Raw genomic sequence first — 18,586 nt, forward strand, 5'->3', positions numbered from 1 at the left:
ATGCATCAAACAGCAAGACACCTCTGAGGGGTGCAGAGGTGAAGCGCCTGGGAAGAGCTCCTTTCACACACAGAAATGAAAGGAGACAGCTCTCACTCCCTGCCAGTGCTCAGCACCTTTTCCTACAGCACTGCCTTTTCTCTGTGAATTTTTTGTGTGACTGAGGATGCTGCTGGAGGTTTTGGGGGAGAGGAGGCAGGGGAGGTGCTCTCCAGCTGGAATGCAGCTCTCTCCATGCTCCAAATTCCTCCAGGCCAAGGCCTGAATGTCCCAGACCTCATCCTGAAGGAAGGGAGCTGCTCTAAGAGCATCCCATGGCACTCACTGCTGTCCATCCCATGCACTCACTGCTCTCCATCCCATGCACTCACTGCTCCCAATCCCATGCACTCACTGCTCCCCATCCATCCCCATGCACTCACTGCTCTCCATCCATCCCATGCACTCACTGCTCCCCATCCATCCCATGCACTCAGTGCTCCCCATCCATCCCATGCACTCAGTGCTCCCCATCCATCCCATGCACTCACTGCTCCCCATCCATCCCATGCACTCACTGCTCCCATCCATCCCATGCACTCACTGCTCCCCATCCATCCCATGCACTCACTGCTCCCCATCCATCCCGCGGCACGCACTGCTCCCCATCCCATGCACTCACTGCTCCCCATCCCACACATTCAGTGCTCCCCATCCATCCCGTGCACTCCCTGCTCCCCATCCCAGGGCTCAGGCAGGCCCTGCCACAGAACAGTCACAGAAAGCCTGAAGCATCTCCCAGCTCCAAGAAACCATTTCCTGGCAAGTTTTCATTTGCAGCAAGTACCTGCTCTACATTATCCTGATAAGAACAGATGCCTCACCATATTTTTAGCCAGGCTGACCCCAGATCACACAATAAACACCTCTTGGTCAGAGTAAGCCACGCTGGATTGGAATCAGCAGCAGCACCAGGTTCCCTTACAGAGCCCAGGGAGGGGAGGAGAAGGAGCAGAGCAGGGACTGTTTGCTCTGCAGCTCTGTGGAACAGCACATCACCAACCATCCCTTCCCAGTAAAAACCTTGAGGGATAACCAGCCCCTGATTTTGGGTTGGCTTTTCTTTCACAGCTAAACAAGAACCACTATGAAAATAACAGAAGAGATGCTACATCCTGATAACAACTCTCTTTTGTTTTCCCTTTTGTTCAAGGAAGAAGCTCCCATGGTTCTCTCCAAGGTGACCACAGCTGCCTTCCTATTAGAGAAGAGTGGCAGAAATAAATGTCCAGCCTAAATGGAAGCAGTTTGTATCCATCTGCAACTTTAACACATCATTTTGAGGTGCCAGCTTCCATTTGCACTACACAGAGGCAAGAGACAAGCTGAAGTTAGTCCATCACAAACTTCCCATATTGCCCAACACCCAGTGCAAGAGAAACTAATCAGGCTAACAGCTACTAATCTAAAAAAAAATAGAAAATATTTATTTAAAACCTATGGGCTCTGAAAAAAATAGTGAAAACATTGTAGCACTACCGGATTCTGAAATATATAAAATTTATCTATTGCCAAAATGTTCTCAGTCCTCCACAAAACACAGGACAGACAAGTGGTGCCTGTGCGAAAAAAAAGCTCCATCTAAATGAAAAGCATCCCTATTAATTGGAATAAAGACCTTTTAAACATCAGCATTTAACATTTACTTCTTCCCTCCAACAAAAAAAACTGCCTTTCACCCTAACTGGCAACTCCTTCCAGAAAAATTTACAATCAGTAGCATGCTGGAATTCACAGCATTGCCATTAACTCTGACATCACTCCTACCAAGAAAACATTGATTAAGACATTTTTTTGAGCAAGATTATTGCATACAGTGGGACAAGTGGGTGTTTTTCTCCTGTTCCATGAGACTCCAAGTCTCCTTTGCAACATTCCAGTCTGGTGCTGTCTGAACACCCACCACACCAAGGACAGGAGAAATGCAGAAACTGCCCATGCAAACCAGCAGTCAAACCAAGGCAAATAACAAACAGCACATTCAAGAGCTCAAAGCCAGCTGGAAAAGAATGGAAGGGATGGAATTGCTGAGTCTTGTCCATATAGGACCAGCATCTGAACAGCAGCAATGCCCTAAAATTGCCCTAAGGCTCCCCAGCACCAAATCCTTTGGTTAGCAGATGCAGCATTGCCTGTGGATGATTTAAAGCATCACATATCATATTTTTTTTAAAAAAAAGAGAAATAAAGTATCTTTTAATATATTTGTAAGTCATAATTTGCTTATATAAGCACAGTAAAAGACAGGCCCTGCTGTGAGGAGCTGAAGGAAAGGCAGGGGTGTCACCCACAGGGAAAAGTCTCACCTGTACCCAGGAGATGGAAAAGGGAGGTAAAAGGTGAATTCTACAAGTTGCACAGAAAAACTGGCAAAGGCAAGGGAAAGTCTGCCAAGAGATCTCCAGTCCTTTCCCAAACTATTCCCCCTTCACAGTTTATGAATTGATTTTATCTGATGTCCCTAGTCCTTCAAAACTGTTTCAGTTTTAGGGTTTTTTTTTCCATTACTACATAAATTCAGTCCAAAAAATGGATTTATTCTGAAGATCCAGTTTTTCAAGATAAGGAATTATAGAAATTGGGGAACCAATAGTTCCCCAAAGCCTCACTTTGCCCTCTGGTATCTCAAACCTGCAGGTCCCTCTGCACATAGATCTGACTTCCTCTCAAAGGACTGAGATTTCCTTCCCAGCAGCTGGAACTGGAAAAGATGGGATGTATGAGAAGAAAAAGCCAGATGCCACCTCTCAGTAAACTCTCTGCTCTAGACAAAAAACCATGGCTGTCATTTAATCTCTCAAGTTTCTTCCAAAGAGGACAATCTTTCACAGCCTACAGAGACTGTGGTGATGGCATCATTTTTTGGGAAATTATTTCCTCATTTTCTGGCTCTAAAGAGGACACCAGACCCATTACTCTGTCTACTAATCACAGGATACTCTGAGTAGTAGCCAAAACCTCAGTTCCAGATTGGTTTTGTAACAGTGGTTTACATCCAGGATTCTCTGGACAAGGTTGGTACCTCCCTTTACACACTTGTTCATATCCCTGCTCATTATTCTTGGCTACCTGGGCTGACCTGCAATATAATAGATGGCAAGAACTCAAAGTAGTGTTATATTATCCTACAATGAATAAATAAATACAACCCCATTTTCCTCAGGTAGATTTTCCCAACAGCAACAGGAAAACTGAAGGTTCTTCCCTCTACCTTAGCCTCTAAAAAGAAACCAAGTTCTGTCTGGTTCTAAAAGGAATTTAAGTACATCCAAATAGTCCCTTGGCTTAGGCAGAGGAAACAATTTCCCTTTTACATTGCTTGAAAATGCTGTTTAATATCTCTTATTGGGAGAAAGGTTACACTCAAACAACCATTCTTCAAGGAGTTTTTCCATGTCTAAAGCAAAGCAGAGTTAAAGCTGATTCATTTCAATTTCAGCCATAACCTTCAGTGTGGAAAGTTTTCCTTCCTTAGACACCTCTCAAGAGCAAAAGGACAAACAAGATGTGAACTCACAGCTATGGGGAAAAAGAAGGTAAAGAGGAAGAAGTAAAGATTTTAGAGCTAAGTTGAACAAGGGTTCTGTTATTAGTACAAAATACTATTTCTTAAACAGCTTCATGTGAAACTGCAAATAAAGGATGCAAGGCTGGGAAAAATCCACATGACAGGTTTCATCTGGAGAGGGTTTTGGTGGTTTTTACACTTTCCAAAAACTGTCATGTTTTCTCCACTACTTTGGAGGCAATGCCTTTCATCAAAGGGAAATGTCAGGGAATGACTCTGTAGGGTAAAACCTGAGTCTTTCCAAGCAGCTGGTACTGGGTGGTTGTACTCAGGAATTCTGCTGATCCTCAGTATCACAATTCCAGCCAGTGCAAAAAATCAAGGCTTCTTGGCACTTTTACTCCTTAAAACAACTTTAAGAAAAAGAAGCATCAACATGCTTAACAGAAAATACCAGGCTTAGCTGTCCCTCTGAACCCACCCAACTTAAATCTGAATTATTCTCAGGCCAACTTGTCAGCTGGAGCCTCTTGATTTTCAGTTTACACACAAAGCAGAAGTTTTGAGACTCTGATTCCTCTGGAATTTTTCTTAATAGAATTCTGGATATTGAAGCCAAGTTCACATTAGAGAGCCTGAGTTTTAAATTCCTTAAAACAATTACACAGTTAATTTAATCAAGCCAATGTTTAAAGGAAATTAAACATAAATATTTTGATCTTTACAATAAAACTGTTAAAAGGGAAAAATAAGAACTGTGGTCAAACAAAATCTATGGAGAAGAACAATACAAGGAAATTAATTCAATTGTGATTTTGAAGATTGCTGGTTAGTTAAAGATAATGAGGAGCTTTACTTCTCTTTTTGTATTCAAGATCTATTTTGAGATTTGGAGAAGCAGGTGGGATTTGAAAGACACATCTCCAGCTTATCACTGTAACTATCAACATCCCATCCATGAGCTTGAGATCCAACCCAAAACCATCTGAAGATCCTCTCTGACAAAATGTGTGGGGTTTTCTGCTGCAACTTTATATTATGCAGCCATTATGAATGGTTTCTATTTGTTCATTCTGAAGAGCCTCAGCTTATATTTCACATTAACTGACTACAACTTCACTGGCTGCTTCTGATTCCCAGATTTAGTGAGCGGTGGGAGGGCAGGGCAGGTGTCTGTGGCTGAGGAGCTGGACAGACAGCTCTGGACAGACAGCTCTGGATGAGGCAGCTCTGCATCATTTGTTGCAAAGCAAAAAGCAGATTTCTTCCCACCCTCCTAAAAATTAACCTGGTCAAAGGGAGAACCTCTGGAGTACCCCAGACCAAGAAGTGAATTATCAGTGCTAATAAACAAAAGGCTTCCATTCTGTAAATAAACAGCAGGAGATGTTCAGGCTGCATTTGTTTACCAGGATTTGTCTTCTCAAGCTGGTACCATCTGTAAAATGCCCTTTTCTTCTGTTCACTCAGGTCCGACCCCTGCTGCAACAGCCAATGGGAGATCCGGCTCTGACTGATCCCTGTGAAAAACCAGAACAGAACAAAAAAGAGAGAGAAAGAGAAAAGTTCAACAAAAAAGATAGAAAGAGAAAATTTCTTCTCTACCAAACATTTTAAGTGGTTTATCTACTGATAAAAGTGGTGTCTTACAAAGCCCAGTAACCTGGGATGCTTAAATCCCAGAAAAAGCAGAATTGAAGCTTCCCTGCTCTGTCCCAAACTGCCTGAATTTCTTCCTGGGGTTATGTTCAACCTTACTCAAGGAACACCCTGGAATCTGCACATTCAGCCCCAAAACAAAGAGGAATAAAACTGGGAAGCCAAAGCTACCACAGACTTGAATTGTCCACACCTTCCCTGATTCCTAAACTTCATCTGTGAAATGGGAACAAGTGCCTTCCCCACTATTACATATAAATAATGATTGTTAGGAAATCCTTATCGTTCAATGTTTGAATGAGAACGGAGATAAACACAGAAAACAGTTTATGCGATATAGATCACATCAGCCCAGAAAAGGAGCAAACCAACTGTCAGCAGCTGTACCAAAGGCAAGAAAACAACCCAGAAAGAGCAGCTGTCTGTCAGCAAAGCAGGAGCCAAGCTCAAGGTACCCAGGCATGATCAGGACAAAACACTGCAGTTTTTAAAGCAAGAGTTCTAAGGAAACAGTAGAAAGGGGGAAAAAGTCCCTAGAAGTTAATACAGTTATTTCCAAAGCAGGGAATGAAGGATCAACGCAGGAAGGAAAAAAAAAAAGATCAGCAGAGGAACTAAATAAAACAAGAGGTTTAGAAGTGCATGAAGAGGTCAGCAATAGGTTCACCCGAAAATGTAAAAAATGCAGAGCTTGCTGAGTAACTGAAGCACTACTTCAGAACTCCCTGTGCTTTCCACAAGGCCCTTCAGCTATCAGAACAGGTTAACAACATCCAAACTCTCCTGAGAAGTGAAGTTTTAGGAGGTGCTCCAAGTACCAATACACTGCCAACACCACCTGTGCCACCACCTGCTTGGTGATATCACCCGGGCAGGTAGAGGCTGGTTTGCACACAGAACCCAAACTACCTCCCCCCTCTAGAGATGCATCAAGGTTTTATAAGCTCTCATAATCATATTTAACTCACGAAAAACAGCTCCCTGTAGTTGTACCACTTCCAAAGTGGGGGTTTATTATGCTTTTTTTGGTGTGTTGAAGGTAGTCAACTTCAGAATGTCTCAACTTGACTCTCAGGTACCATATTCAGGTGGGTTTACACCAACCAGATTTTTAAAATCACTGGGTTTGTGCTCTTAATTGTTCTTCCTCAAACAGAATTCTGGAGGCTATGAAGTTTTAATTGTCCTGGGGGAAGGGATGGGTGTGTTTTGTTTCAGATACAGCAGCTCACTGCTGCTCAGCAGAGCTGTGTCCACAAAACAAATCCTGATTTTTCCAGACCCCACTCCCAGAGATTTCCTTGCCCTGACAGAGTTCAGGAACAGCTGGGGCAGCCAAGAGCTGCCTATCCCCAGGGCCCACAGTGGGATCTAAAACTGAGTTTATACTACTGGAGAAGTGGAATTATTCAACCAAACACAGCCCTCAGACCCTGCCAAGTTTACATCAAGTAACCGTGGAAGCACACAAGTTAATAGCAGAAGAAGGCAGTGTAAGTTGATAACACTCTCTGGCCCAAAACAAGGCTCCAGCCTAGCTGAAATCCTGCCATCTGCATGCCTGACCACCAGTGCAAAGTCCAAGGTTTGAAAATGTGCAGCTCTTGACCTATTATGATTTATAAAAGTAATTTCTTGTCCTGGGCTGTGGGACACATAGGTTTGTGTCTCACTGCTTTTGGCTGCCCTGCTCCCATTAATTAATCACTGGGTAACAGCTCCAGTCATTTACTTGTTTACTACGGTCCACTTACACTCATTGCAGTGAATTAGTGTGTGTTGAGTGTCTGGATAACAACCTAAGATACAAACACAAAGCACTGGTAGATAAAAATTATAAATAGAGATTAAATGTCTGCCATGAGTGGAAAATCTGAATCGTGCTCAAGAGGCTGCCTGACACTGTCACACGTGGCACAGATGTCACCACTCCAGACAATGTGCTCAAGGACAAGGCACAGCAGCAGGAGCCAAAAAACTCAGGCTGGGTCTTGCCATGTCCACTTTCATGGAATCACTGAAAAATTTGAGTTGGAAAGACATTTAAAGGTCATCCAGTCCAACACCCCCTGCAATGAGCTGGGACATCTTCAACTGGATCACGTTGTTCAGAGCCCTGTCCAACCTGACCTTGAATCTTTCCAGGGATGGGGCAGACATCAATTTCCTGACCAACCTGTGCCATCTTCATTGTAAAAAGTTTCTTTCCACAAATTATGCACTGTCCCAATGTCCTGAACTGCATCAAAGTTCTCCCACACAGAGCTGGGTCTGTGCTGGGATCCTTTTGTGGCTGTCATTTAGCCACAGCAGCTGAGCCTGTGACCTACTGTGAGTCCTCACAGCTCATAAAGCTGCTTCTGTAAAATGTTTTTAAGGCGTAAAATTTATCTGTACCTCAGCAAGGCTGAGGCCCCAAAACTACCCTAATAACTTGATCAACCCAAGGTCACCTCAAAGTCTTTCAGAAGAACTCATCCAGGATCTGCCAGATTCCAGTACTGTGGGATCCAAACCCATCCTTAACTCCTTTCATTGTAAAAAAACAAATCCCCCAAATTGTCATGTCAGAGTTTCTTGCATCTCAAGTGGATTTCACACAGTTGACTCACAGGACAGTGACCATCAGGACCCTCCTGTCACACTCTGTCTCTAATCACACTCTGCTTTAGGGAATTGCACTGGCAGGAAAGAAGAAATCAACCTGCTGCCAGAAACAATTGATGAAATAACTTCTCTGGAGTACTTATATTGATGAAATAACTTCTCTGGAGTAGTGAAAACGCAGTTGTGCTGAGGAAATTCACTCTCCAAGTGAAACAGGGACCTCAAGGAGGGCTGTGGTGCTCTGGGCTCAGCATCAGCAGGGCCAGGAACACACCTGGTTATGGACACCAGCAGTTTTCTCACAGAAAATACTGCAGGAAAGTTGTATCCACAAAGGATCATTGCAGCTCAGATCCTGACTGCGTGTGTCACACTCACTCCTTCCCACAGCAGGTCACACCTCCCAGTGATAAACAAACCAGTCTGTGCTCACTCTCCTGGCCAGCCCTGCTGTCTCCTACACAACTGATTAGGGGAGAGTTTCCCCTCCAAAAACATAAACTAAATGGAAAATACATCATCAAGAGAAGGCCACTGCTATGTGCAGCTCAAATCTGCTCACAACCCTCAACTCTGCTATTCATCAAGTCTTTGGGAAGTGGTTTTCACCTTCACAGATAGATTTGTTCAGCAGCTCTGCTTTGCATTTCTTTAATGTTTCTTTCAGGAGAGGTTTTCAGAAGCACCTGGAATACATCAGAACTGGAGAAGAAAGTTAACTGACTGTGTTTTAATTCTTCACTTTGTAAGCAAAGTCCCAGATTCAGAGAACAAGTGCTTGCAAACGACATCTATCAATTTAGGAGATTAGCACAGCTTGTTTACAGAAAACCTGCAAAGATCAAAATCATAAAAAACAAATCTCTGTGTTGTCACAGGTAATAAAAAAAAAACCAAGAAGGAAGATGTTTCTCAAAATGCAGCTTCATGCTATTTGAGATGATCAATAATTCTGAATTCTCTTCAGAGTGGAACTAGTTAAGTTTCCCTGTGTATTGGCATTTGCTCAGCATCCCTGTGTGTGGGTTCCAAACCTGTGGGGATTTTATTTGTTCCAGCAGTGCTCCAAGGCTGCCCTCCACTGCACGTGTGTTTAGCATAATCTAAAGCCAAGCCTTGGAGATCTCCTATCAATTAAGGCAGAGACAGGAGGACAGGGCTGGGTTGTACAAGCAGAATAATTGGGAAGGGTACCAGAACTGCACCCTGGAAAGCTCTGTGTGTATTTAAAAACAACCCAAAAAATGACTTCTGCATTTTGCTGTTGATGGGTTTGGGTTTTTTTTTTAATGGTAGTTTGGTTTTTATGTTTTTAAGAACTGAAAAAACTGAATTGAAATTTCTGGTTTGTAACTTCAGGAAAATAAGGTTGTTTTTTTTTTTTTAATCCTTCCCTCCCTATGTGTAAAAAACAGGAAAGGTAATATTTCCAAACCTTGCAGAGGCATCATCCATCAAACCACTTCAGCCCATCTGCAGAGGGCTCATCCCTGTGCTCTCCTCCCTCTCTCCTTTACTGTAGAACAGAAAGACATCAGCTCTGAAAACATTTCCCCACCCTTCACCTAACTTTGGAAGCTCAGACAGCATCTCTGAGAGAAGTTTAAATTTCTCTCTCCATCCTCTGCCTCCTGACCATAACCTGGTGCCCAAGTACAATTCTTGTGGCGATTTAAGCAAATTCCACATGACTTCAAATTAAATTTGATAAAAATTTGGCAGCTCACCTGCCCCACGTGGCGCTGAACCCCCAGCCCTGAGCAGGCTGCAGTGATGTTTTAAAAGGAGCTCCAAACACCAGGAGAGGAAATTCCGCAGGAACTATTATTAGCTCCTGTTTATACTGTCATTTTTCTTATCAGTAGGAGATTATTTATACAGAGCCCAACCCAAGTGCTTCTTGTTTATCTTATTACAGACACCATTAAAAAAGTTTCTATAAAAAGCAGCTCCTGTTTTTAGGACCAGCACTAGTAAGTGTTATGCTAAGTTTTTGCTGCTTATCAATCATTCTTTATTTTCAAGTCACTTTTTAATACCCTGTTATTATTTTCCAACCTGCCCTGTCCTCTCCATACACGAGGCAGTCCTGTAGAATGTCTTACAGGTTTAATTTTTCCTGTCAGATTCATTATCTAAATGACTTTTAGAGTTTCTGGTAATTTTATAAGGATTAAGGGAGCTTCAACATTTTTCTACTGCAGCAGCTGACTTTAACCCTCAGCTCTGTGTTCCTCTCTCCTGCATCCTCCTTCTCCATCACTTGCCTTGTGCTACAGCAGGAAAAACAAGAGGAAAAGCTGTTTACTGATGCAGAACTGCTCTGTAGGACTATGGATTCTGTAAGTGCTCTGCAAGGTTAGAATTACGATGGGAAAAAGGAGAAATGTGTTTCTGAATTAAAGTGTAGTTTGAAGAATTAGCAAAATTAGGCAAAAAAGTGGTTTTGAGGGGTCACAGTTGCAGTAGAGGTTTTCTGCACCTGGCAAGTTACAGAATGGGGATAAATAAGGTCATAAGGACAGAGGAAACAGAAAATTGGTGGAGGTTGTAAGGAAAAGTTGCCAGCAGAGGTAGCTAAGCCAAGCCACTCTCCTGGACAGAATCAGCCATCAATTTTTCATTTCTTTCTTGCCTCTTTCCCAGGGCACAAGGGATGAAGACTAAAAGCCAATTTTTCTATTTTCCTCTTGTACAAGTAACTTTTTACAGAAAATCTTTATCAGTAAGACTAAGGCTGTAAATCCTGACCTGATGCCATTTGGGATCATACACTCTGCAAAGCCTCTGCCTATACAAACTGGTTTTTTACTGAACCAGAAGCGGTTTCCAGAGATTCCTTGGGATTCTCTTCCCCAGCTGAAAGGGATGTTGGAGGCATCTGAAGAATATTCCAGTCCAGCACTCATCAGGCTGAGACAGCTCTGGAAGGGAGAGCCCTGGGATGCTCTGCCCCGGATCTCTGTCCCGAGCTATTTCAGTCACTCCTCACCACTCGCTGCTTTGGAGAGGAAGCTGATGTTCCTCCCTGCTAGAGCTGAGCACACTCTTGAATCTGGTCCTTCCAAACATCTCTTTGAGATTTACCATTTCCCTCAGATAAGCCATTACTATGTACTTAGCAGCAGCACATAAGTGTTACACATCTGCTTACACAAGGCTGGGGGTTGATTTAAAATGAATCAGCTTCCACCAAGCACAGGGATGCAAAGATGTACTGGCTTCCCATGGATGTGGCTCAAAAACAAGATAACAACACAGTGCCTTCAGCTCAGCCCTCATTCTGTCCCACTGACACCCCGCAGTGTTTCTCTGGTCCCTCTGTGAGCACACTGTGGGTTGAGTGGGATGGGTGTGAAATCCAGGCAGCCACGTCTCAAGTGGATGGTTTGGTGTCATTTACTCACAGGAGGAAACAAGGAGAGCTCCCAAAAACTAAATGCCAACTTAATGCCCACTGAAATCCAAGAGAATGGGCTCAGGACGGAAGGAGGGAAAGGGTCAGGTGTGAAGAGGTTTCCTACAGCTTCTTGCAGGGTATCAAAACCATGCATCAAGGGTTAATTATAATTAATCAGTTAATTATAATTAGATCCACTCCTTTCATTGACACAGACTTGGATCTGATGTAGTAATTCTGATCCAATGACTCACAACTGGCCAAAAAAACCCCAAACACTGGATCCTTTTGGAAATACTCCTTTTGTGCAGTTCTTCCCTCTTTGCACTCCTTCTCTTGCAGGGGAAGCCAGCCTGACTTGCTGGGTGCTATACAGAGGTTAATTCAGAGATGGGTTCTTCCAGAATGATATTCAGGCAAGGAATGAACAAAAGCAGGAGTGACCCACTAAGTACCAAAATTTTAGAGTTCAGGTACAATTTAAGCAACTCAACTTATACATTAAATTTTTGAAGTATTTGTGCTAACATCTGGTAAAGCCAAAAACCTCCCTTACATTTACACAAATTGCTAATCTCATGATTTTCAGGATGAAACTGAGACCAGGGAAGGACAAGTCATTTTACCCAGGATCACAAAAGAGCTGAAGACATGGAAAGAATTCCTGGCTCTGTGGCTCAAGCATCAGTTTGTGTTTGCCCAACTCAACTGCTGCCATGTCTGCAAACCCAGAGCTCCCAGACAGGTGGATTCCTATGACATTTCAAATCCTAGAAATATCATAAAGTAACAACTTTCCTCCTACTGCTTTGGCATTCCCAGACATCTAGGAACCTTAAAAATTATCTATTTCAAGATTTTTATCCAAGCTTGGGTTAAAAAGTTAACAAATCTTAGAGGTGCAACATGGGATTGAGCTTTCTGAACTTTATCATCAAGGATGATAAAGGAAGGGCTGGAGTGAATCCAGGGATGGGAACAGAGCTGGGGAAGGGGCTGGAGCACCAGGAGGGGCTGAGGGAGCTGGGAAAGGGGCTCAGCCTGGAGGAAAGGAGGCTCAGGAGGGACCTTGTGGCTCTGCACAATTCGCTGACAGGGAACAAAGGATGAGAATGAACAGCCTCAGGCTGTGCCAGGGCACGCTCAGGTTGGATATTGGGAACAATTCCTGCCTGGAAAGGGCTGTCCAGCCCTGGCACAGCTGCCCAGAGCAGTGGTGGAGTCCCCATCGCCGGAGGGATTTAAAATCTCTGTGGATGTGGCACTTGGGGACATGGCTCAGTAGTGGCCTTGGCAGTGCTGGGGGAGTGATCAGACTCCATGGTCTTAGAGGGCTTTTCCAACCAAAATGATTCTGAGGCTGTTCCAGGCAAGGCCTGTGTGCCTGGAAGGGGGAAATAACAACACCTCACCCCATGGAGGAGCAACAGGACTTTGTTACCCTCTCTGGAAAACTATGGGAACACACCCAGGGAAGAAGTGGCACCACTGCAGTGAGTTCACCTGTGAGAGAGAAGGCTCAGGGCACAGGGCACCCAGAACTGCTGCCCCTTCCAGGTAAAATCTCAGCTGGTCTGGTCATCCCTCAACCTCCCTTTTGGATTTTCATTAATTGTGACTCAAAGGATGGATAAAACTTCCAGCTCTCATCCTCCAACTCCTGGCTGCAGTGGCACCAGCTATAGCTGTCTCCTGACTATTCATATACTTTTTAATATATAAATACACATTATCTCTCTCTCTCCATACCCAGAGATGCAGATATGCATCTATTTGCCACACTCAACAACAATTTAAGAATTAAGGAAAACCGTTTTCATTTTAAGATAAGAACTTCAGGCTTTATTATAATGCTGTAAAATAAAATCTGCCAGCACAAGCCACAGGAAAAATAAAAAAAGAAAAAAAAGTGATTCACTGGGGAAGTTCCATGATGTGCAGGACAATGGGTCTTAAATCAAAGGCATACATTATCATGACTAAGCTGACAGATCTGCACTGCAATGCAGAAAGCCAAGTGATATTCCAACATCTGCACCGTGCTCAGACAGGCAGCTCAGACACAGAGATTCCCAAAATGAGGAAAGGACTCCCCTCCCCGAGCTCTTACCTGTTACCTGTGCAACAACTGCTTGGGAAATTCTCCGGTTGGCGAGGAAGGCTTTGATTTCTTCCTTTATCACACTGCTGTCCCTCCTACCAAAACAAAACAACAGGACACACAAAAAGAGGGACAGACCAAAGTGCACCTGCAAGATGTGAAATGCCTTTATTTCCTTTATTTAGGGGACAAGGAGTGGGGAAGGTTGGCATTAAAACAGCCCAAGTGCCTCAGTGCTGGACACTTCTTTTAACAAGTGTCACGTTTGATCAAAGTACCATAGCAGGAGAATGGATGACTCATGTCCCATATAATTCATATTAGGTGCAGCACTGCCATATGGAATGTACAAAGTTTCATTACACAGGGATGAATAAATCTCTCATACCAGCATAAAAACCTCACTCGTAAAAATGAGGCAGAAAAATAAAAAATAAAGGATAGCAGGGGCTGCATGGTTAGTTGCCCAAATGAATATGCATAGACCAACCTCCTCCAGCATCCCAAGAAAAGACTCAAAATTTTGCAGCCTCTGTCCTCAGACCCCTCCTTTAGTCCCCTCCTTAGTCCAGAGCTTGCACTGAATGAACTGAGGTCTTTATGTGATTTTTACAATGTCTGCACAGGTAGTTCAGAAGGGGCTAAAACTGTGCTAAAAGCAAATAAATTGGAGGTTGCAAAAGTACTGTGATACACAGCAAATTTCAATTGCAATAAACACATACTTTGCCTCTTCTCTTCCTCTCTCCCTTCCTGAGAAGGGCAGGCAATTAAAACCAAACTTTATTAGGGCCTTATGAGACATCTCCCTTCCCCTTCTCCCCTCCTGCCCCAGCTACACTGAAGGCAGACTCAAGCTTGCAAACGTAAATGCAAAATGAATGTTGTGCTGTGGGTTCATTTTTATTTCTGTACCCAACACTCATCATCCATATGCCTGCAAACACAAGCAATTTCAGTTTAAATAAGCACTAAAAGCATTACCTGAGACTCACTGCACAGGAACCCAAACCTCAGCCATGGGAACTTGGCACTCTGCTGTACTCACCCCCTTCCTGCACAATTCCATCATCCTGCAGCCGACAGCAAATGATGTTGATCTGCTTTTCTTACTGCTCATCTCTAATCCTCTCCCCCAAAAGCCACATCTTTCCCTGAAATCTCCAAACTACTTCCAACACGTTTCCATGCTGGAGCTTATGGGCTCCAGTCCTCCCACAGGTACTTCAGGAATGGTGCAGTTTTTGGGGGGAAAAAAGAATAAATTCCAGCATTATGACCAAAATTGTTTGGAGACATTTGGCCTTTCCTCTTATTTCTTTGTGCTCTCAAAGCCCACTGACTGACTTTCATCCTCAGGAGTATAATCCCCTCCTTTCATCTTTGCAATAATGCTGAAAAGAAAGCTTCTAAAAGTAAAGGAAGGTCAGCCCTGAAAAAAAACCACCCCAATGGCTCTTGGAGAAAACTTCTGCTTCTTCTTTATTATTTGTATTTTCCTGCACCACTCTGCAAATCCCTGCCACAAACTATAAACAAACAGCTTGCATCCTCTCCAGATCCCACTGGAAAGCACTGACCAATCCAAGTTGGATTCCCTACTCTCCCTTTATATGGAAGGAATTACAATGGGTGTGAAATAGTGGAGAAGGAGTCATGTGAATTGATATTTGATCAGAATCCTGAATAAAAGTAAAAGAGTGCTCTAACATCGATGCCAATTTTTGGTACAGCACTGAAAAATTATTTCAACAGTCAGACTGTGGGACACTCCCACAGGGCCAGGGGCTGCCTCCACAAGGCAGGTGAGAGGTTCTGGGATGGTGACCCCTGGAGCACTGGCAGGAACAACTGCCTGACGCACCTCCTGCTCTCCTGATCATCATCAAATCCTCATGGAACAGTGTGGGTTGGAAGAGACATTTCGGGTCATTTAGTCCAAACCTACTGTGATAAGCAGAGGTATCTTCAACTAGAACAGGTTGCTCAGAGCCCTGTCCCACCTGACCTTAAATATTTCCTGGGATGAGACATCTACCACCTCCCTGGACAACTCATGCCAGCATTTTACCACTGCTGCTGAGGCACTTCTCACCTCCACACCTTTTACAGAGACCATCACTCACCTCATCAGCTCCTCCACTTTGTCGTCGATGTCCAAATCCTCCTCGGAAGCCTCGAAGCTGTAGGACCTCTGGGCCAGGCTGTTGGCCAGGGGGTAGCGGGTGGGCGACATCTTCCCATTGAAGGCAGACAACCTCTCGTTACTCTCCCTCCCGTTCTGATTCGTAGTGCAAGGCTGTGGGGAGGTGTCGTAACTGTTGCTCGGGGACGGGGACATCCCGGAGTGCTGCGTCTGTGTGGAAGCCGTGGCCGTCGAGGACGACGCCGGCACGTTGTTGGTGCTGTTGCCGTAGGAGCCGCCTCCGTAGCCAGATCTTCTCCCGAATTTGTCGCTGTGCTCTTGGTCCAGACGGTCCAAGGTTTCCAGGGCGTGCAGGATCTCATGCCTGGTCATTCCCGTGCGTCTCAGGCGCTGCAGGAGGTCGATCTGCTCTATGGTGAATCTTGGCTCGTCTGTGTAGTGAGACATGGTTTCCAGCAGGCTGGAAATGAGGCAAAATACAAAATAGTTCAGTTCAATAATTCTATGTGGCACATGGAAGGTACTTTATAAATTCTGGCAGCTCCAAAATCCACCTCCACACGGCAGCTCCAAAATCCACCTCCAACCAACCTCAGCTGGACACCTGCCATGAATGCGAATCTCACTACACAGAAGAAGGGTTTCTTTTCCTTGGAGTGCTCCAACAGCATTTCAGACCTCTCCCCACATTCCCCACACCTGTATCAACCCTGCAGTTTGTGCCCTTTTGTGCTCTAGGGTGAATCTTGGATTATCTGTGTAGTGAGACATGGTTTCCAGCAGGCTGGAAATGAGGCGAAATACAAAATACTTCAGTTCAATAATTCTATGTGGCACGTGGAAGGTACTTTATAAATTCTGGTGCAAAACTTTAAGATACACACACACACAGCAAAATCCACCTCCAACCAAGCCCAGCTGAACACCTGCCATGAATGCCAATCTCCCTTCACAGCAGAAGGATTCATTTTCCTTGGAGTGCTCCAGCAGCACTTCAGACCTCTCCTGACATTCCCCACACCCTGCAGTTTGTGCCCTTTTTTTGTTTTTGATAAACCACTGCTACAGAGACTGTGGCTGCTCAGTAATTATGGCTGCAACTTGATCCCAGACAAAATTTTGCCCAGTGTTAAGTACCCACCAGACAGGAATCTCAGATTTCTGTGGTGGCCACAGATCTGACTTTTTCTGGACAAGTTTTCACCAGTTATGACATGAGATTTATGAATCTCTACTCTTTCAAATCTTAACTACAAAGAGTTTGAGTTGCCCTAACTTTCGTTGCTCCCTTGAAAAAAAAAAAAAAGAAGATAAAAACACACCCAGCGGAAATTCTAGTGGCCTGTAGGACCCAAGTTGATTTGACTGAAGTTGGATTTCTGAAGTTAGGAACTTTTGAACCTGGAATGTTGTCACAGATTGCCTGACCTGACAAGGAAAGTGCAGCATATCCAATTACTCCTGAGCTTTCATTTAAAGAAGTAAGTCTTCAGCTTTTTCTCCTCTAAAGATTGGCTTCTAAGGTAACTTGACCATCCTGGTGGCTCAACAAAATAATTTTTAACTTCCCAAGGTGCAACAACAATGAACATTATTTGCTGCAAAGTCCAGAAATGGAACTGAAAAAAATCCCAGTATGCTCCCTTAATCGCGCTTCATTCCTAAGTCTCCTGGCTACAGATCCAAATGTCACACAAACAACAAGATCTCCTCCTTCAGAACTCTAGATCTTGAGAAGAAGGGATGGCAGATGGAGGCCAGGCAGAACTTGGCAAGCAGAATATGGCATTTTCCATCCTTCTCGGTAGTCTTCTCCTGAGTCAAGGGTTTATTGCCATTCCTGCAGGAGAGCAGGGTGAAGAGATCACTCAAACTCCAGGAGACGTGACAGAGCTGATGTACAATCCCTGAGAGCCAGAGCAAATCACAGCCGAGGGAAAGTCAAGGAAGAATTCCAAGGACCCTGTGAAAGCCAGGAGAGGGATGATGGCTGTCAGGCTGGGAGACCTTCCAGGGCTGCCTATTCCTCCCCACAAATTTTGAGGATGACTCCTTATGTCCATTTAGAGGACACAGTCTCAAGCTACGTCAGGGAAGGTATAGGTTGGATGTTAGGAAGAAATTCTTCACAGAAAGAATAATAAGTATTGGAATGCTTTTGCCAGGGAGGTGGTAGAATCACCATCTCTGGGTGTGTTTAAAAAAAGACTGGACATGGCACTTGGTGCTATGCTCTAGTTGAGGTGTCAGGGCATAGGTTGGACTTGATGATCTTAGAGGTCTCTTCCAACCTCATTATTCTGTGATTCTGTGATTTCTGCCCTGGCACAGAGAAGTTCCTAACAGGAGTCATGGAATGACTCGAGATCCATAGCTGGGGCTGAAGAACAACACTGAGAACTGGCTTGTTGGAGTAGAGCTGAAATAGAGCTGTAAAGACAAAGCCAGGACACACAAATCCACAAAAATGGCACTTGCAGCCTGGGAAATACAGAAATGAGCAGAAAATCTCATCTTTGTCCTCATCCAGCAACTACTGAGCTCCTTACATTGTTTTGTGGGAGAAGGAAGCAGGAGGACAATGCAAGGGGATGACTCCCATCCAAGAAAATGCCTGTGTGAGAAGACAGACGTTCTACATCCACATCAGATCTTCAGCCCAACGGGAATGCGCTGTGCTCCGGAAAACTGATTACTGGAAACGTCCAGGCCATTTAAAATTTTCCAAGACAAGCACCCAGACTGTTGAACCACAGGAGGGCACGGCAGGCAATGCAGCAGTCGACCTGCAACTGACTGGAATTGTAACAACCACAATTTGGAAGTGGCATCCCAGGCTGAGACCTTCGGAGCTTGGCAGGGAGAATTTGGAACCAGACGCTGTGTTCCAGGTTTGGCCCCTGGGGGAGGCAGGGCTGCTCCATCCTCCTCTCCCAGCTTTGGGAGAAGTGTCACAAGGACTTACTGACTCATCACAGCCAGCTCTGAGCAGCACCATTTTCAAGCAGAAAATCTCTTTAAACATCTGGCCTTGAGGTGGTTTTCACTGCATATGCCAGCTCACCCTTCCTCAGGGCAACACCTGGTTTGGGCATTTCTTACCAGTGTTTTTAATGTCACCATTTC

General features: G+C 44.3%; 1 protein-coding gene across 11 annotated transcripts in view; it reads right to left on the reverse strand.

Annotated features, from left to right (window-relative positions):
• HMBOX1 (homeobox containing 1) overlaps positions 1 to 18,586 on the reverse strand; it is a 104,039-nt gene that overhangs the window by 31,013 nt on the left and 54,440 nt on the right. For all 11 annotated transcript variants that reach the window (XM_030944432.1, XM_030944429.1, XM_030944431.1 and 8 more), the window contains 3 exons: positions 15,441 to 15,920; positions 13,324 to 13,409; positions 4,957 to 5,067 (listed from right to left, as the gene is read on the reverse strand). In XM_030944432.1, the coding sequence (XP_030800292.1) occupies positions 4,957 to 5,067; positions 13,324 to 13,409; positions 15,441 to 15,920 (677 nt within the window). The remainder of the gene's footprint in view (positions 1 to 4,956; positions 5,068 to 13,323; positions 13,410 to 15,440; positions 15,921 to 18,586) is intronic.

This window comes from Camarhynchus parvulus, chromosome 3 (genome assembly GCF_901933205.1).
Source record: "Camarhynchus parvulus chromosome 3, STF_HiC, whole genome shotgun sequence".
NCBI lineage: Eukaryota > Metazoa > Chordata > Aves > Passeriformes > Thraupidae > Camarhynchus > Camarhynchus parvulus.